The sequence below is a fragment of the Pezoporus occidentalis genome, unplaced genomic scaffold, assembly GCF_034315485.1.
Source record: "Pezoporus occidentalis ecotype Australia unplaced genomic scaffold, CSIRO_AGI_Poc_V1 ctg12, whole genome shotgun sequence".
NCBI classification, from domain to species: Eukaryota; Metazoa; Chordata; class Aves; order Psittaciformes; family Psittacidae; genus Pezoporus; species Pezoporus occidentalis.
In genome coordinates, this window is record NW_026912994.1 from 7039147 (window position 1) to 7060279 (window position 21133).

The 21133-nt window shown below is 40.3% G+C and overlaps 1 protein-coding gene across 6 annotated transcripts in view; it reads left to right on the forward strand.

The window, feature by feature from the left end:
* The window catches only part of SEMA5B (semaphorin 5B), a 283614-nt gene that overhangs the window by 171891 nt on the left and 90590 nt on the right, over window positions 1-21133 (forward strand). For all 6 annotated transcript variants that reach the window (XR_009962448.1, XM_062607082.1, XM_062607079.1 and 3 more), the window contains one exon: window positions 1342-1387. Coding sequence is in view for 5 of the 6 variants with exons in the window: in XM_062607082.1 (XP_062463066.1) it covers window positions 1342-1387 (46 nt within the window). In the remaining variant the exon portion in view is untranslated. The remainder of the gene's footprint in view (window positions 1-1341; window positions 1388-21133) is intronic.

Sequence of the window (21133 nt, forward strand, 5' to 3'; positions counted from 1 at the left end):
TTTGATTTATTCATAAATTGGGTCAAAGTATACATGCAATTCTGATTATGACTTAGGTGAGGTGATATACAAGTGAGAGAACAGAAGAAGGAAAAACTGCCCATGCCTTGCAGCACTGTCACCCAATATGACTGTCTTGTATGTTGAAGTTTGAATTACTTTCTTTGCTTCGGCAGAGTGTGCTACTGGCTACAGACCCTAAACAAGACTATCCGGAAGAGTCTTTAGGACCTTTTCCTCAGTATAGAAGCTTTTCATTGATTTCTCTGACTTCAGTGACCTAAGACTGGAACTTGGCTTTTTTACCAGGTATCAGAATGTCTGTATACTGGCACTTTTACAGCAGATAAAGCTGTATCATCAAAGCTGCGCTTTCTACAATTTAAATAGAGCTACCTCCAAAAACATAGTTCACCTGGTATAATATAAAAGTGTCTTCTCTGGGAGATTGTGGTGACAGGGATGTTGGAAAAGGATTGCAGCTCTTTAAACCCCTGACAGATGAGATGAAAGGTATGAAGTTAGCCATGGACAAAACCCTCAAGTACACAAACAATTCTGTATGGCTTAATAAATCAGTTTATTCCTGGTAACTGCATTGTCTTAGCAAGCAAAAATGTGAAATAAATCCTGTTAACTAAGGCTCATCCATAGATGTTTATACAAATGTGTGTTCCCTCCTATTTGTGATGTGATATGAACACGCAGGAGAAGGGTTACAGGGGCTCAGTGGATGTGTTGTATCTCATGCTACAGTGAATTCTGTCAGGAATTCCCTTGCTTTGCCTGTGGAGATGCAATGACAGGAGCATTGGGAGTATCTACAGTCACTGCCTTGATTTCCCTGCTGGTTTTCTGTGCAGAGAGAAGTATCTGTCCTCTTCTCCAACTTTTCCATTAAGTTCTCAATGGGAGTAGCCACAAGGACAGGCTTGGAAGGAATGTACTACAGGAGTCAGCTTTGCTCCAGCTGGCTTCTGTCCAACTCCAGTTTTCTCAGAATGCAGAGAAGAACATGAGTGCTGCCCATACAGGACTTCATCTAAAGTCTGACCTTTGAGGGTTTGCAAATAGGCCCTGTGTCACTGGGATATCATTGTGGTTCTTTGTTATGGATTCTGGAATGTTTTATTCCAGACCTGCTCCAAGCTTTATTACAAGGTTCATTAAGACACTGATGAACAAGGAGAATATAACTATTTTGCATTCTGTGGAGAGGAGTACAAGAAAGTCTTGTTGTTTGTAGAAATGAATGACCAGAAACTATTACTTGCTTTTATAACTTTTCCCATCCTTCTTCAGTAGCCTAACAGTTTGTAATTTTTCTGCTTGTTCACGCAGGAACTACCTCTTCAGACTTAGCCTACACAACATTTCTCTTATTCAGGTATGTTCACATTTTACTCTCTTGTTTTATTTGACTTGCTAATGACTGTTCTGTGATATTTGATGTACATTTTCAGAGGGCTGCATACTGTAAATTTACCCAGAGTGGTGGAGCAAGGAGAAGACGAAGTCAGAACCAGATGCTTATTCCTGCTTCAACGATAATTCTGGGGGAAGGGCTCTTCTACACTTCCCCATTTGGACAGCACTCTCAGCTCTTGATTCATGAGTGTTTGGGTGGTAACAGGATCTGCCAACAAATCTGGCATCTTAAGGAACAAAGCATGTAGTGTGACTGATACAGGCTTAAGCACAACAATCAGTAGAAATTCTAGGCGTTCATTAGAGAGATCAGCAACATGTAGGAGAAGCTTTTACTATTCTTGTCCATCCTCATTTTTAGCTGTTGTTGACCTTTGTGAACACAGAATGCTGAGGAGCTGTGTTTTCTGAGCACATTACTAAAAACAAGGTTGGACTTGCTAGCATTCCAGAGGCAAAATGGGTTAAAAAATGTATGTTACCTCTGGCAGAATGGAGGCAAAGCAGCTAAGGTCTGAAAATTGCTTGCAAATACCCAGCAATATTAGGACTTTCCTCCCACAGCACTGAACCTTGAATTGAAAGATGCAGCAGAAATTGTTAGTGAAAACCCCAGCTGCTTATCTTTAAATAAATACTTATGCTCTGGGATATTTACATCTTTTCAGCTGCTAGAGCACCAAAGATGTATTTAGCACATTTAAGACAGACTGAAGGGCCTTCCTTCTGTACCTGACCATGCAAGTAAACCATCATAGTAGTATTGACAGCCATTCCAATGTGCACAAGCTTTTTGCTGTTAGTAAGAATTACAAGTATGGCTGGAAAGAAGCAAAGATGTTTAATGGTTGTAAAATGCATTGAATCTTCCTTTTAAAGGAAAACAAAGTCCAAAGTTACAAATGACAACAATAAAGGGTTAGAGAAGCCGATAGTCCCATTTGGCAATAGTTTCCCTTTGCAGAACCATATTAGTATGGCTGGAATGCTTCCAGTGAGCACACGGGAGAGGGAAGTCTCTGCAGTTATGTGAGGTGTCATACCTTCTGGAATGTCTGTTATCACACTGCCTGACACAGCCTCTTGTGCTTGTCAGACAAGGGATCCCCTTCCATGAATCCCAGCTATAATCTCCCTTATACACTTCTGAAGTCAGGCTTGGCTTGGGCCCTTTCAGCGCATGAGTTTCCTTTCCTACACTGCAAAACATGGGAAGTCTCCTTCTATAGCACTGGAGGATGCTGTGAGATCTCCGGCTAACATAATAAGCTGTTTGCTTCTACTTTCTGGATGTATCCGGTCACTTTGCCAAGACTTTTTGCATGACAAAGAAAGCATGGAATTATGTTGACACACGTGTTGGGAATGATGGAAGCGATTGTTTCCCAACCTAATGGTTGCCTAAGTAGCTGCTTGGCTTCTCTCCATAAAGCACATGATGTGGCTTAAAGGGACTCCCTCCCACCTGCCATTCGCTGTACATCATTTTAAGGATCAGATCTGAAAGCAAGACAAGAAATGCAAAGAATTTGCCGCTAGTTCTGTAGGGGGTGAGAGTGCAGATTAAAAGGAATGACAAAGCTAATTCGGGTTGTTTTTGTATCTCCCCTTTGCTGGTAAATAAAATACAGTGTGGATGTTGTCAGGCCTGATTTGGGGATAGTTTTTCATCTTGAAGTTGTAGTCTGATTTATTTCTGCTGATAGGACTTACTCTTCAGGTTGCAAAATCAATCAAAATGAGCAAAATTTATCAACTTCAAGGTTCATTTTGTGAAACTGTGAAGAATATCCTGAAAATATGTTTTAGAAGTCTTCAATTCCAGAAGCTGAAATTATGGGTACTCCTGAATCTGTGTTGGACTGCCATTAGTATAAACGTAATTTTGTAATCTCCACAGCAAAGAACATTCTGCAGTATCATGTAGTCACTCCATGTAGTTTCAATAGGAAGTTATTGTCTTGGAATAGCAGCAGACTAAAAGACAAAATCTAGTGCATTATATGGGCAAGTTATTGGATAAGAGTTGTGTAAAATGATAGCATTACCTTTTAGAACAGTTGAGATTTCAGGGGAGGGGAAGTAGAGGCAGATTTTAGGATGTGGACCATGTTATAAAGGGCTCATTTCTTTTCCATTTTAGCACTCAACTGCTCTACCATGTACTGAAGTTTCATCCTCACTTTGAATTTTCTGTTGGTTCCACTGAGGTTGTTTCTCCAAGAGTGTATCATTGAGCTTTTACATGAGAACTAGTGAGTGGAGTGGAGCAGATGCTGAAGCAGAACAAACTTTTCTGCTGTGCAGAACAAAATGTCCCAGCTTCTCCGAGATTTTCCCCCTCCCTCTTTGTTTCTTAAATGTGTTCAGAAATTCCATTTGGGGACCTGAGAATCCTTTCACCAAATGAGTTCTAGTTGCATGAGAAACTTTGGTGGTGGTTAACTTTTTCTGTGAGAAACATTTTGGCCTGAATGTCAATATCCAGAAGGAAATTGAAGGCAAGGTATTTTGGGATTGCTTGTGATTTTGTCTGCTTGTCTTTCTTGCCAAAATTGTTAAAGAACTTTTGAAAATCAGCATCTTGAGATGCCCCAGGTGGGGTATACAAAAGCACCTGTTAATTTTGGAAATTTTGGCATGTAGCATTCAAGTTCTTGCAGCAGTCAAGGAACAGTTTTAAAATGAATACTGTTCCCTAAATCTCTTAGTATCTCTTAAACAAAATCCCTGCAACGTGTTTCATCTCCATCTCTAACTGGTTGTCAGTTGCAAGCTCTAAGTATTAGCCATTTTATAGAACACATTTTAAAACCGATGTGCACTTGGAGCACATGCTGTGTAATTTATGCATGGGTCTGAAACAAGGTTAGCTCCTAATCTGCAGCTTTCACAGTGAGGCCATAGAAAAGTCAGTTTTATGCAGGAGTTTGTAATTAACAGAGTAGGTGGAAGGGTCATTTAAAGAATATAAGCCATTGAGCAAATTTTAAAAAATGCATGATGCTGATTAGGACTTCTTTAGCAAGGAATGCTATTCTCTGGTGTGCGGTAAAAGCAGGTTTCTTGGCAGGCGTTTCATAAATCCCAGTGCAGTGCCTACCCCCTGTTCACCCTGATTTTACCTGAACTTAGAGTTCTCGAATGAACTGAGAGGGAAATGATTTTCCAACCTTTTTGAGGTGCCAAGACTTCCAACCTTTTTGCACTGAGATGGAAACAAGACTTTTTTTTTGATGTTTTTGTAAAATCTGAAAGAGGAGATAGAGTCATGGTTACTTGGGATGCAAATATTCTGGGTCAAGTTATTTTCTGAAGCATCAAGAGAGAGGATTTGAATGTGCATTTCTCTCATCTCAAATAATTGACTTTGTTTGTTTGGGGCATCTTTTTTCCTTTTCCTTCCTTTGTGTTTCTGACCAAAAATTTCTGTCTGTATCCAAGGTTTCCTTCTGAATGCTCATCTGAGAAGTTTAGTAGAAACTGTTAGAATTGAATAAAATGTTTCTATTTCAATTATTTGTTTTAATGGAAGATTTTTTGTGAAAAAGTTTCTAACTAGCCCTGTGTATGCGGATCAGTTATTATCAGGTTAATAGTATTAAAAATACTTCAAGAGTCTGCATGTATTCCCTTTCTTAAGAATATACTGTATTTTAACAGAATATGAAATAATGAATGGGTGCAGGTATTGCAAAACTAGTCAGAAGACGTAAGTTATTTCATCTGCTAAGAAAGACAAAAATCTTTGAGATTAAAATATGCTTTAATTAACAATCTAATATTTTTCTCGAGGACAAGAAAAAAGCGAGGACCAAGTTCAGAGACAGGAGAGTTCCCCCACAGTCATAACCCTGAATTTGGTAGGATTGCCTGTGGGGCTACATGCTGTCCAGTACCACCTGGGCTGCCAGAATCTAGATCTCCAATTACAACTGCCCCACTGCAAAACACAAAAATGCTACAAAAGACATAACTTTGTTTTCTTTTGCTCCAGACTTATAAATAAGAATACCTACATTCATGTGGGCACTTTGGAGAGTATTACTTGGTCACTAGGGCAAAACATGATGAACTTCTCAGTCCCACTGGAGGCGTAAGACTTAAATCCAAGCTTAAAGTCAGTAACCTGCTTAGGCAGCATCAGCTTTTAAGGATTGATCTGAAGCTAATTGAAATCATTTTCTTTCTGCTGATGTTTTTTGAGTTTTTGGAATGGGCAGTTTTTTTCAAACCTGAAACAGGGATAAAACATTTCCGTATGGTCCTGTAGCAGATGAACAGTAGCTACACATCCAGTACGTTTCCAGTAAGGATGGTTTCACCCCAAATATTCTTCCCTCCATCTAAGGAGCAGAAACATCCCTGCTAACAGAGAAGCAGCTCTTAAACTGCACAGCTGCTCCTGAAGACACACCTACCTCCCTGCTGCTCCCTGGAGGGATCTTTATGTCTGTGGCATAATCACTAGTAAATCAACAGTATGTATCAACAAAGTATAGTTAATAATAATAAAACTTGCCTGTCAGTCCTCAGTATGTGACATAGCAACAAACGAGGCAGGTTTCATATTTTGCACTGTGAATCAAACAGAGCATTAAATGCATTATTTTCTACTTATTTAGGGCTCAGTAGTGTCACATTTACGTATACTGATGAGAAACATGCTCTGCAAGTGTGTAGAAGTGTGAGGAGTGGTGGCAGAGTTTAACTTGGTTTTTCTCTGTGTAGTTGAATAAAATATGATAAACAAACCCAATGGGAAGTAGTGAGTAATATAGTTTACAGTACAAATTGTCAATCAAGTAATCTTTCCTGGTGAAAGTACTTCACTGGGAAAATTTAAGGATTCAGAATATGTTCACAAAGCCCTGGTGCTCATCAGAGAATTTACAAATAATAGATAAATCTTACATCCCCCAGAGATGCTGGATAGGTACCAGATGGGGCTTGAAGGGCTTGAACTTGTACTGCTGGTTCTGCCCATGGGCTCCTAAGGGAAAGTTAATCTGCCCAGTTTATCTGCCTGGTCTTTGCTTGCATACGAAATAGGAATATAGCACTTCCTTATAAAATCTTGTGGGGTTTTTGTCAGCAAAAAAAGATAAAAGTATTGTATTTCAGAGTTACTTGCAGAAACATTCTTGAGCCAGAGTCATACCCAGTTTTCAAAACATCCTTTCAAAAATCATGAGGAAACTAGGCATCTATATGCAGCACAAACCTATGAGTGCTCAGAAGCTGGCCCCACTTTGCTGAAGATATTTATTTCTTCAATCTATTTGGAGTGTCAAGATTATTATCCAATTTAAAATTCAGTTTGGGAAGTAATTTTGGGAAAGAGTGAGAATACGTTGCGTATCTTTATGTACCACTGAGCCGCCTAGCAGGAACTCCATTTTGAAATGTTCAGGAATAAGCTTCACTTTCCAGAAGTCATTTTCTTAAAGCAGTTTATTATTTGTTTCTTGCAGATTTGCAGATACAACTTTGAATTATATGGCACATATTTCTAGATAAAACATTTATTTCTTTATTTTTAGGCCAATGCAGTTCCCTCATTTAAAAACATAATCAAAACCTCTACTAGAGCAGATGCAGTCTTTAATATGTGGCTCATAGCTGAGTTCTGATTGTGACATATTTTATCAGTATGCTACAGTTTTTATTAACAGATTAACATATAAATCTATTCATAAATTGCCCTTCAAAGCTACACCTAAAACCTCTCACTCTCAGTCTAGAGGTTTAAAGCTATTCCATAATAAAGCTTATATTGGCTGAACAAACTTTCCGGCAAATTCAGCTTTTTATTCGTATGGTTTCAGATTCCCAAATAAAATCTACTCCCTGAAATCACTCTTCCTTAAAATGACTGATCAGGAGCTAGACTGCCGCTTTCAGGTTCAGGTATCCCGTCCCGTGATCTATCTAAGAGAGAAATTCGTACCTGGAGTGGGAGTTGGGGAAGAAAACCAGGCATGTCAGACTGGAGGTGACCATGTATGAAGGCCATACTTCATCCTCCATGGACACACTTCACCACTTCCTTGCTAGGGGGAACTGTATTCTTTAATAGGCTCCAGCATATTCTGGTGGAAACCAACCTTGTGCTGATGTTACCCATCAGCTGAAATTCAGAGAGCAGAGAAAGCAAATCTCTTCTCGCATAGCGTTGAGTGATGTCTGAACACGACATCCCCTTTGTCTGGGAGAACACAACTTAGGCGTCCATTTAGAGCCAGCAAAGATTTTAATCCCAGGTTTAGCTTTAAATAAATGCCTATTTTCCTTTGAGAACTGCCTGATTTAAGAATATGCTGCACGATCTACTGAGTAAGAATACATTTCAGTATGTGCATTCACATATTGAAATTTGCTAAACTGGCTCAGAGTACACTGCCTACTTGTGATCAGTGTAGTTGCCCTCTAAAGTGAGCATTTGGGTACAGTATAAAAAGTTCTTATATATGTATGTATGCATGCAAGCATGCACAGAAGGATCATATGCATGGGGTTGTACAGCCTGTGAAGGAGCTATATCTGTTTGGATTCATACTTGGCATTAAGCAGGGCAGCCTTCTTGGAGTCAGTGAAGGCCACAGAACTGATTTACATCTGGAGGGGAACTACCTTGTTATGCTTACATGCTGAAGTGAGGTTTGCATGATGACTGTCAGCTATGGATTGCCAGCCTGCTTTCCTCAGTAATTTGTTCATTGTCATTCCCTCTTTCCCTGCCTCAACTCACATAAAAGCAAAAATTACTACAGGGGTTTTGGTCTTTGTCAGCAAACATTATGAGCAGGATTCAGAAACTGAGAATTTAATTAGCTGCTGAAGTCACTTACTGATAACAGTAGCATATTGGGCTCTTTATTTGATAAAACCCTGTCAGGCATTTTATGTGTAGGGAATGAAGACTAATGTTCTTATTCCTTGCAAGTTACAGTCAGGGCCATTAAACACCTTCAGAAAGGAGAGGGGGGAAAGTGAAAAAAAAAATAATCCCTTGGACTTCTCATTTTTTTGTCACCAATGTTGTTTCTTTATCTTTGTGAAATGTAGTTTGGTTTGCCCTGCTTTAGCCCTTTGTCGACTTGCTTCTCATTCCACTAGCTCCAAAAGGCTCTCAGGGATCTGCATGTGCTTACGCCCTGGCTGTCCTCTGCCCTGACGCACGCATTCATCTGTGGCTGCTGTCAACAAATTCAGCTCTGCAGATATTCCTGAGAGGCAAATCAGCTTCTTGTTGTAGGCCACACCTTAGCTAAACTGACATTTTTATAAACTGAGATTTATATAAAAATCTGCTGCTTTTTTATTATTATTACTTTAGGAAAATGGGATATTTTTAGACATGGGAGAGGTTTGTTCTCTAGTTGCAAATGCTGCCTTACCACAAGGCACAGAAAGCGTTTCTTAGTTGCTTCTGTCCCAGTTAAGAAGCTCTGGTGCAATCATTAGTGAAGGCTCTAAAATAGGATGAGTTTTATGCAGCACCTTTGCTAAGAGTAGTCGATGTGGCAACAGCGACTTACTGAATTTCACATGCCAAGCAGGGCTCATGCAGCCAGCTTCTGCTTCGTGCTCTCCTGGAAAGATACCTGCCACAGTCTGTCCTGTGTTCAGCAAGCCCAAGTTTGTGGAGGTGGTGAGCTGCCTAATCAGTGGAGCCTGGGGAGAGATCCTGGCACCCTGCTGCAACCAGTGCTGCAGTTTGCCACCTCCTGGGGCCGTGCACTCAGTGAAGTGCCTTTCCTACCTGTGACCCAGCACCCTGACCTGTCCCTGGCATGGGAGCTGAGCTACACATGCTGGGAAGTCAGAAGCAGGAGAAGAAAACACAAAGGACTGCATCTTACAAGATGAACAACGGAGTATCTGGGCTAATTATTACAAAAAAAAAAAAAAAAAGGAGCAGTTTGGGGTTTGAGGATTTTTTTTTTTAAGCCTGAAAATACAGAGAAATATCTACATTTTATTCTCAAAGCAGGGTTTAAGAGACATCTAAATGATTCATGTCCCTTGCACTGGCTTTCTGCACAGGATTAAGTTTGACCTCGGTAGCATCCAGTCATTTATGAGGAAAGCCTTAAAAAATCACCATTTATTGATTTGCATCTCTCTAAAAGGGCCCATGAATGACCTCATGTTTCCTTTAAAACCAACTATTGAGCTCTTAGGAAAAAGGAATTGTTCTGTTGTAAATCCATATCATGTCTGTGCATGTGTTTTTCCCTAGATAAATAACCCTGCTTTTCTCTGTTAGTAACAGTCTAACTGATGTGTGTTTTACAGCTTCTTTTAAATGCAACAGTTTTGAATGACTAATACAAGGGGATCATTGGAGCCTGGAGCTGCACAGCAGAGTCACTAACGTGGCCTGCACAGCTGTTATCAGAGACCCAGAGCTGGGGAGCAGACATGAGAACAGTTTGTTCATCATTCCCACAGGACATTGATCCTGTCTCAGCACAGCAGGTGCAGCTTCCCTGAATCCTTTGAAAGCCTCTGAGCTTTGGCTGCCGAGGTTTCACCTACCTTCCCCAGGCCAAGCTCAAGGAAAGCAAAACCCATGTGCCAAGAGGATGGACAAATAAAGAGGCACAAAGTGGGCTATGCCTGTGGCATCTCCAGACACCTTGACTGGAGGAAGATGGCGAGTTTTCCAGCTCAGAACCCTTTCTTCAGGACTGCAGAAGGGGTAGCAAACCTCCAGCTAAACAATGTCACAACAGCTGCTGTGAGTTGCCTGCTAATAGGTGGGCAATGAGAGAGGAAGGGTGGGTTGAACCACTGGAGGAGGGTGAGGGATGTGGCTACAAATGAGTTGCTGGGTATTGCCACAGCTTGGGCAATCAATAGGAACAATAGTCTTACAGGTATTGAAGTGTTTCTGAAATGTTTCTTCCATCTTGAAGTTACCCCACTGTGGTTATAGCTATCTGATACATTTTTATTGGTAGCATGACTGAGTAAAGACTAAGCCATTCTGAGACTGGGGAGACCAAATGTGGGGAGTCAGTGGAAGGAGATATTCATAAGTTGCATATTTTTCTCCATTCTCTATAAGGAGAGTTTGGACAGTGGATTAGCTGCTTCACTTGTAGACAGCTGCAGGGAGGTAAGGTGGTTTGTAGCCTTCACCAGTCAGAGCTTTCCTTTCTTTACACATGAAGATGATATAATGATACTTGTCCTTTTGAATTGCCTTGAAATGCATGGCTTTCTGTTTAATACCTAAGTATTATACACAATGATATGCATGTGTAGTTAATTTGCCTGAATCATGAGCCACAGTAAATGTAACGTGCACTTTACCTCTACTTTTCAGGTATGCAATTATGCAACATCAGCATGGCCACATGTTTAAATTGACTTATTTTTCACTACTTTATTCTAAACTTCTTAAATTAAATGTAAATTTTAATGTAAAAAAAAAAGTCGTTGGGTTTCTAGTAGGAGAAAAATGCAATAAAAATGTATCTCTTCAGATACAAATACAAATAATTCTGTACATTTATTTAAAAAAGAGAACAGATTGGACAGAATTTGGGAGAGTGTTTAAAAGTATGCTTTCGTTGGAAACTTTTTTTTGTCAGGAATATAGGTCAAATTCCATATATTAGTTATTAATTAATCCCTTCAGACAGGAGACAAAGTATGTTGTGACTTTTTTGAAATAGAGTGGTTTAATTCCTTACAAGTTAAGAAAAAGGAGTAACAGGACTGAAGCCATTTGAATAGGCTGCAAGGTTGCTCAAAGTGATTTAAGCTTTATTAAAAATGACAAAAAAGTTCTTAAGTTAGCCTGGGAGTATTAAGAAACAAACTGCAGTTGCCTAAAGGGAGAGGATTTTGCTGCATGGGGCAGAAAGAAATGATCAATGGTTCATAAATAAAATAGTGGTGAGCACAGTGACAGCATTAAAAAATGTATGTGGCTAATATAATTGTTACAAATTTAGTAGCTTTTGCTGTGAGATCAGTTACTGTGGATTTAAAGGCAAGGCAGTAAAAAGAAAAAGATTGGTTTTTTTTTCCAATACAAGATAAATGTGAAAGCCTTGAAAGCCAATACAAAAAAAAAAGAAGCAGCACAAAGAAGCATGCTGTATTAATCCGGTTGGAAAATTATTTTGTATTCCCTCATTTTAATTATAAGATGTAGTCTTAAAACCCATTTGTGGAATCTTTGACCTTGGTAGAGATCAAATGCAAACGTGCTTGAGGGGAGGTGAGGGAAGAGCCAGGTGGCAGGGGGAATGTAAGGGCAGGACTCAAACTGAAGGAAATTGGAAAATAAATCCTGGGTTGGCAGAAGAGTGCAGACTGGTGAACAGAGCAGAGGAGCTGGGAGGGAGGAATAAAAGGCACCGCATCAGAGTCATCTTTGCAGAAGGAGCAAATAAATTCCTTGTTGAGATGAAGCTTGGCAGAGCTCACTATGGCATCAGGTGCTGACGTCTGGTGTTGGAAAAGAGGAGGCAGAAGCAAGGCAAACTGTGACAGACCAAGCAGGGAGTCTGAAGTCATCTGTTTCCGAGCCTTAGGATGAAGTTAGGCAGATTGATGCTGTTCACAGTGGTGGGGCTCTGGCCACTTACAGCAGCAGCAGCAGCTGGCAGGGGCTGTGTTCAGCTGGGCTGGGCAGCAAGGGGACAGTAGGGGTTAGAAACACTTGAAGTTTTGGTGGTGGGACAGGAGAGGGGCAGAGAGCCATCTTCCCTAACGCTGCAGTCCAGTTCTAATTTAAATTGTTGTGCATTTCCATTTTGCAGCAATAAACATAGGACTTGAGAAATATCTTTTGGATCCATGCTAAATCAACCCCATTGCTTTTTTTCCCAGACTCATTGTGCTTCTGAGACAAGTAGTTGATTTACACTGATCAAGTGCTGACTCAACCACTGCATGTATTGCTGGTGATGTGGTGGTAGTTAAGATGAGAAGCTTTTAATTTAAAGATGTAAAGAGATGGAGAGATTCAGGTCCTTTTGGGTAGTTGTTTCCCCGCTGACCACTGTAAAGTGTTGCTGCACCTGTAGGTAAATGTATCCTGCTCAGATCCTTTCAGTATATTTAGCACTGGATGGATGTTGGCTTCTCACTTAATTGGAAATGCTGGGGAGAGGAGCTGGGGGCATCAGATGGGGAATTCAACACTGTTGGTTCTTTAGTGTCTCTGTATTTAAGTGTTCCTTGCTGATGGTGCACAGATGGTCTTAGATTAAGGAAAAAATGTGCCAGAACTGCAGGCTAGGCTCAGACTGGGGAGTTAAGCTTGACATGAAATAAGCAGAAGGCTGTAATTAGCTTATCAAGAGCGTTAGGCACCTGGCAGAGGAAAGCATATATGTAATGCACAATGTAGCTATAGAACAATAAAAATCCCCTAAAATCTGTTTTATGAAGCATGGGAGACTTTTCATCGCTGATTTCCTTTTCCAGCCCAGCCTGGTAACATCTGAAAGGTCCTACTTATTCTTGGTTATTAGTGATTTATCAGAAATGCTGAGCACCAAACCCCAGAGAAGCCAGAGAGTCTAAAGGTCAACATCTAGGTGTGTTGCCAAAATCTGTCCTGGGAAGCTTGCAGCACACTTGCCTGTGCACCTTGTGTCCTCCCTGATTGCAAACATTAGTCATCTCACCACCCACTCTTGTTCTTTCTGCATGTTTTTTTGCAGCCGCACGTTGTCTTTCACCTTAACCCTAGGATTCAGGCTCACTGGGGCAAGAATTGCCATTTAATTTTGAGCAGAAATGCAAACAGAGTGCAGCTGAGTATTCTGTGTGCTTCCACAGCACACATCAAAATCCTGGTGTCTAGGAACAGTCCTTTCTATAGGTATGTGAGACAAATGGAAATTCAGATATAAAACTGCTGAATTTAATAGGGAAAGTACAGAGGCTTATTTTTCAGCTGAGGGTTTAGGATTTTTTGCCCATATTCTTAAATCTTGAAAACTATTACTTTGAAATGAAGAAGAGCAGCAGGGAGAGTCTGGTTTCACTTAAGTTCCTGTGGTACAGGCAGGCTCAGGCAGGATCTCTGTTTACAGCCTGCCTTGCAAAACTTCCCCAGTCTCTCTTGCTTCAATGAAACTGGACTTGGCTAATTAATCTCAAAGACTTCATTTGGTCTCAATAATGCATCTTTCACTTAATTAAAGATTTCCAGTGCCTTTTTTTTTTTCTTTTTAGTTGTAGTGCACCAAGCTTAAGTGCACAACCAGAAAAGAATGTTGATAGGATAAATTAAATCACATGCACATTTATTTGTTAAATTGTGCACTGACACCCTTTTTCACGCCAAGACAAGACTCAAACCATGTTCAAACTCTACACGATTTTAATGAGAATATATTGCAGTGTTTGTCCTCTGAAAGAGTATTAGGCCCCCCTTTAAAGCAATAGATGTGATTTCCCTAAAGAAAAATAGGAGGCAGAGAACAGTGAAAATGTCATCTTGAGTTCTTCATTAGTCTCTTTAATACTGCAGGATTTGCTGATTTTGATTCCCGAATTTCAGCCTAATTGTTGGGAGAATCAGATCCAAATTGGGCATTTCCTCAAACTTATTTTAGCTCCTTCTCAAAGCAAACAAATAAATGCTGAATAAGTATACTCAGTGATGTAACCTGGAGAGTAATAAAGAATGAAAGACTTTCCTGCTTTAGAAAGCTGATAATGCACAGAGGTTTCACATGTACTTCAGTGATTACATTTTCAGTTTGAAGCATATATGGGGAAGATTGCTTTTCATAGCTGAACTCTTAATGTGGGTGCACAAAAATGCACTCTGTTGACTGTGCAGAATTTGTCCAATCTGTGTCAGAAGCAGGGAGGAGGGAACACAGAAAAATGTATAGTGGAAAACCCTTAACATCTCCACATAGCAGTGAGCTTCAAAGAAGCACAATGCTAAGGAAACCCTGAGCAGAAAAATTAAGTAGAATGAAATCTCCTTGCTTGATGCAGAAATACAAAGGAGACTATAGCCATGGTAAATTGATTTTTGTACTGAATATGGGCTGGTCCATTGGAAGGGTTTCTGAACCTCCTACCCCAGAAATCATTGTGCAAAACAGTAAGAAGAGGCTGCTTAGAAGTCTTGTCACATCCATCAGTGGAGCCCACAAAGAGGAAGGGGGGATTTAGTTCTGAATGGCGACTTTGCCAAAGAACATAAAGGGGTGGCAGTGGACATATTTTGGCGGTAGAAGAGCCTCTAAGGAAGAATTACCTTCACTTTATCAAGGGCAACCATTACTGTGACTCTGTTCATTGGCTCACTTCTTAGAAATATGTTGTTGAACCTTGTTTGTAGGAACTGAAGAAAAAACAAAAACGAAACAAAAAAAAACACAACAAAACCTGTTCTTTACAGAAGAAACAGTGCTGGTGTTATGAGAACTAGTACTGTGTGGTGTCCACCTGGTCAGTGTGAACTGCACCTGCATGTGCATCGACTGTCCTTATTTTTCCAACATGTGCTGGACTGCAGTTGAACTTCTCTTTAATAATTTTTGTCTCAGTGTATTTTAACCTCTTGATTTAGTTATTGATTTATCATATAATCTTATGTCTCTGTCATCTCCAGTACATTTAGTAAATATTTGTTGTCATAAGCTGTTAACTGAATGTGACATGGCAAGAAACCAAATTCCACAGTTAATTACCCAGTGTACTGGAAGTCTTGTCTCGGTTTTTGTATTCTTTTGCTCTTCAGTAATAGGTAACACTGTAATTTACCCTTCCTTTACATCCCCTGTGCTATTGTCTAGTTCTGGATGTTGTCATTCATTCTAAACTGGCCAGAGATGAGAGCTTTAAGGTCTTTTTTTACTAGCATGCCAAACAGCCAGTTAATTCAGACTATCAATTTGCATTTGGCCCTGCCCATGCTTTTTCACACTTGTGGATTAAGTTGCTTGCAACTAAATCATTGCAGTGTTAAGCGCTTTCAAACAAAATGAAGTAGAATATCAGCAAAATAAAATCATTGTCACATACTGACATTTTCTTCAGAGAGAATGATAAAAATACAAACAATAGATGGTGGAAAGAAAAACCCAGTGCCATCTTTATCTCTTTTCTTTAGAGCTGTATCTTTCTTCCAAAGTGTCATGTTGGCGTGTTCATCTAACACTGCTGCATAAATATGTAGCTGTCAAAGCTCAGCATATAGCCACAGAAGAGCATGTACTCCTTTCATATACCCTTATGGACAGCACTGCAGTCCAATCTGATGCTAAAATCTGTAATCTGAACATTCCTGGCTTCTGCAAGCCCTTCTGTTCAGGTATAGTGTCACGTCCATAGCTCTTCGTGTTGCTGGATCACCAGTATCTTAGCACCTGTCCTTTGATTCCCCTTTCTTTGGGCGTATTCTTGTTGCAATACATTAGGAATGGACACTTGTTAAATTCAGCTGGGCAGAGTGTTAAGCCATCTAGTCTAGGTCATGCTTTGCCAAGAAAGGTTGAACCAGATAATCCTTGAGGTCCCTTTCCCTTCCAACCTGGTATTCTATGATTCTATGATTAGTGCTTGTATTAATTTTAAGGGTCTTTCACAGACTTGCTTATCACTTCCTGTAAGAGGCTTACCCCACTTTGAAGCAGCTCGTGAAACCAGTGTCTCTCTCCCACTTGGTTAATGTGCCTTCTCCTCTTGTTTTCTCCCATGAGTCCCCTTTGTGTTTCAGAAGAATCGTGTCCTTGATAAACTCTTCTGTTTATAAAAACCTCACAGTGAGTTGTGAGGCTGATAAGCCATGACCTTTCCCTGTTTTGTGGCTATGCTCTGTTGCCCTTGGTGCTCTACCGTCTGCTACCTGATGCTTCCGATATTATTACGCATTGTTTGTAATACATTTTGGCAAGGCTATACCTGCACAGGCCTGTAAAAAAAAAGCCTGTAGGAAAAAAAACACCTCCAATTCTCCTTCGTGTGGAATTCAGTATAAGTTACTAAAATTTTACACAAGGGTTACTGAAAGTCTGCTGAAAGAACTGGCAAGTTAATCTGCTTGCTCCAAATATGGATTTCAAATTCACAGTACTTCCTCAAGGTTGAGCTGGCTGCTCCACTGTAAGCTGCCCTTTGTACACTAAAATTCCTGAAGAGCTGAAAAGAGTACAGGTTGTAACCTGGATGTAACTATTGTTTATTTTAGAAAACACCGTGCTAGTTTTAGTACTTGGTATCAAATGTTCTTTACTAAAGCTTTAGAGAATTGTCTTTAATAGTAAAACCTTCCATTTGGATACACTGTAGAAAACGTGATCTGGTAAGTCTCATACAATGCTCCTTTTAGATAAGGAAATGCATGGTCTGGAGTTGTAAATTCCTACCTGACATTGTAGAGAGAGGGGAGTGTCTGATTTACAGACCTTGTGTTGTTTAATGGAGTCTCCTGCAGGACAAATGGAAGTTGGAGGCACCAAAATTCAAATTTGTTCTTGTACATGAGACTATGGCCTTGCCCCAAAATGCCAGAAAAAGACAGCAGGGTGTGTGGCATCTTGCCCATTGTTCTAATCCTTAAACCTGCTCCCTCTGTACACCACTGATTCAATGGATGCATTTTGTGATAGTAGGAAATAAATACTAAGAACTCATTTTGTGCTGGACAGGAAAGTTTTTAGTCCTCAAGAGAGTAAAGTTCAGTGCTCATCTCTGCTTCTGACATGCTCAGTGGCTTTTCCTATCCAGTTGACCTGTGCTGCTGGTTCTCCTTTCCTCCCATGTGCCTGTGTTGTCTGTTTAACTTGTAAGTGCTCTCAGACAGAAATTCTCTCCCCAGCATGTTTATATATTGCCTAGAGCAATGGGGTCACGATCTCAGTTCATGTCTCTACGTGCTTCTGTAATACAAGTAAATAACAAGGAATTCTGAAGCTGTGAAAGAGAAAAAAACAGTAGCATTGACCATGCAAGAAGAACTCAAAGTAGCTGAAAACTTTCCCTCAAAAACTAACATACTCAGCTGAAAACAGGTTGTCTCTATAGGCACAGATACACTTCAGAGGTACAAGAGTTTACCCACTTACTGCTTGCAGCAGAGCTTACAGGGATGAATGTGCTCTCTGTGCAGGAGGACAACTGCATCTGAGGTAAGAAAGGACCATGAACATACTGGGTTACCATGACTCAGCTGATGTAGAGTAGTTTATTGAGCTGGGATAACTTCATCAAAGAAAGTAAAGCTCTGATACCTGCAGGCCAAGGCCCTGTTCTGCTGGGATTTGCAGTGATGCTCCGTCTGGGTGTGCATACATACAGTCTGAAAACAGAAGGTGTAAAGAACCATTCTAAATCAGTGAGGCTTTAGAATGAAACCAACAAAGAGAATGTATTCAGTCCTCCTGGAAACTCTCCTCCCTGTCTACTGAGTGCAGATGTACACTCTTTCTGTGTTTTTTTTTTGTACAATAGGTGAGCCAGGGCAGAGGAACTTCCCTCAGACTGTTGCATTTCTTTTTGTAAAGATGTGATAAGACAGAGAAATGTGAATATCCAAAGACAGTACTATTTGGAACTCAGTTAAAGATCTGTTCTTAAAATGAGTAAGTCCTTCTTCCCAATGAATAGTTCTGTCTTTACTATGTCTGTATGTAGCATCCACTTCTGCTCTGACATGAACAGAGTGAGCAATTGTGTTCAGCAGCCAATAAATGCAGGCCAACATTAGTCCCAGTATAGTAAGATAGAGAGAAGGTCTGATTCTGAGATTAAGACTATGGGGACTGGAACTCAGTGGTGGATTTGTTTTAAATGTTCGTCAACCTCCATCTTCTAAGTGTGGCATTTCAAGGTCTTCTCCTGCAGACTTACTGTACAGCAACTCCAGAAAAGCCGTGCAACTGGGCCTGCCTGTGGACAGGCACTATGGGTGCTTCATTTAAATGAAGCAAACAGCTTGAATTTTACCACATCTCGAAGGATCTTTTAAGGGAAACCAATTAATAGTTTGATAACACACAATGCAATTCCCTTCATCCAAGCCCTCTCCTCTCCCAGCAATGAATTGACTGAATCCTGTGATCATTCCTCAAACGTGTCACTGCACACAGCAGCGATCTGTAATTTGTGTACTGCAGTATGTAGCAGAACTATTTATTGAAGCTTGGAATTATGTTCTTTCAGTATTAGTTATCTGTTTATCAGGCATGTTTATCACAGTTTTAATAAATTACCAGTGTTGAAACTTCAGAAATGGCCTCTAGGGTATTAGCTACTGTGCTTTATTATTAAGAAGTTAGATTTCAATAAGATATTATTTATAATATATGTGCCTTGTCCTTGAGAAGAAAGCTGATGCTGGAAAAGGGAACTTAACTTTTCACTTTTAGACTGAGGCAGCAAGTCTTTATGGAGAAGTCCTAGAGGATTTAATAGGGAAGAAATAGCTAGTGTTATAGAAATGTTTTTACAGTACACATCATAGAAGCTGAAGTTAAACAAGAACCTTTTCATGGGCTTTCACATCCAGCCCTATAGAACTTCTTTCAAAGATTTTTTTTTCTTCTAAGTGCTGTAAGACCCTGCACATATTAATTTCTTTTAAATGCTATAGAATTTGCTCAGGGAAAAGTAGATTTACACTGGAGCTGTCTTGTATAGAGACTGCAAAATACATAGAAACATAGAAATAAACTTATAAAATGTATTTTCCATTACCAGCAAGAATCTATGGTTGGTATTTTAGAGGTCTGAAATCTGTTCATCAGTATTGATTAAAAGATGGGGTCTGACATCTTCTGGATGAATGAACTAGCCTCTGAGCAGCTACTGCGTGAGGGATTTGGTCTATACCCTGATTTAGCAAAGTCCTTAAGCATGTGGTTAAACTAAACTGGACAGGCAGGGTATGTAAATATTCAGAAGATATCAAATACAATGCAGAAACATGGTCCCTCCATGGTCCTTTCTTCCTAGACTTGGAGAAAAGTTTCCATACTTTGCTGTGAAATAAGCTGATAAAAAAAATATTTGTAAATGCATACAAGAAATGCAGAGATTTGGGGCCCATATAAAGAATGCAGGAAGCTGCCTTCAAAGCAAGTATTTTTTTTTTTCCAGAGGTTCATTTCTCTGAACATACTAGTGTCTGGTACAGTTACTTGAAAGGAAGATGTAAATAAATACACAGGCAAAGAAATTACACTGCCAGCTCAGGTCTCTAGTGCACAGTAACTGTCATATCAGAACACCTCCTGCCCTCCTTCCTCATGCATAACTCAGCAAAGGGGTGATGTGACTGGCACACTCTGCTCAGGGTGTCATGCAGCACACAAGCAGAAAACCAAAATCAGCTCTTACTCTGTGGGCAGATTGAGAAGTCTCCTGTGGGCACTGGTTGATGGAAATGGAAGCTACTGCCTTTAGCAATCCCTGCAGACCCAAGCTGGGGACATGAAGTGCTACTTCTGCTCCTGCTGACAGTAGCAGAAACCTGAGGAACTCAGTACTTTTAGAAAATCCAGAGCATCTCACAAAATCAGTCCTAGTGGGGTTTTGGTGGGGGTTTTGGTGTTTTTTTGCAGTAAGCCTGTACTTGGGGAGTTTTTAAGCTCCTTCCAAACATGCAAAATGTACACTCTAGTATTCCACTTCCCCACTTCCCCCCACACACACACTTAATAGGAGAGAACAACAGAATTCTAGGTCTGCCTGCATCTATGTAGCTTGCACAAAGTACTTATTTAGTGGAAGTGAGGCTGGTAACAGATGGATAGGTTTGTAATAAAAGATGGGTTTAATTTACCTGATAAATATGCATATGACCTCTTCCAGGCTTCACTTTCCACTTTTAAAGCAATGTTCTCATTTTGCTCAAAAACCTACAAACCTCAGTTGTGCAAGTACAGTGCAGGGATTAGTGTATGCTTAATCAATCCATATGTGGTGTTTGAAGTAATTAGAAATTGCTGGCCTGAATGTAGAAGCTGGTCCATAGAAGTTGAAGAGGTTTTCACATCAGTATTTGAGAATGCGCAAATGTTATTGTATCCTATTGACAATGGGACTTACTAGTCACAGGCAGGTACTTTGGGTGCCAGCATTGGGATGTACAGATGATTAAATAAATGTGCCTAGAAAACTTCTGGCAGCAGTGCATGCTATATGACTGATTTGACAGCACATGATGAGCTAGAATTTCTAGAGCATGCCGGTCTGCAGTCTGAACTGGGAGCAATCCGTGATCATTTGTTAGAGGAGACATCAGCTCTTTCTGTCTCTGAGTGTGACATCTGAATATGTAGATATGCACTGAGATTAACCACTGTGGCTCATCTCTTTATTTCAAGTTGGGCAGTGTGGCACCAGGTGCGTGTGGCTGTGCCCATGACTCTCTTGTGATGGTTCTCCCTTCATGTGGCTAAAGATGCATAAATAACACACAAATTCTTTGAGAAAATCTGCCTGTATGGAACTCAAGAACAGAAACAGAGATGGGAAGAACCAGCTGTCCATGAAAATAGGCTGAAGGAAAGCATGTTTAATTGCATTTTCAGTTCAGGGTCAAAGTTGCCAGTACTCTCATGCCTGTCTGGACAGCTGGCTGGGCAGTCCTGCTTGTGGTTTGCATGGCTCTAGTCTTACAAAGCAGCTGCAGCCCTGAGCTGGTTGTTTCATTCGTATGGCATATGAATTTGGTGTTCCCTCATTCTGCACATAAGCCATGTGG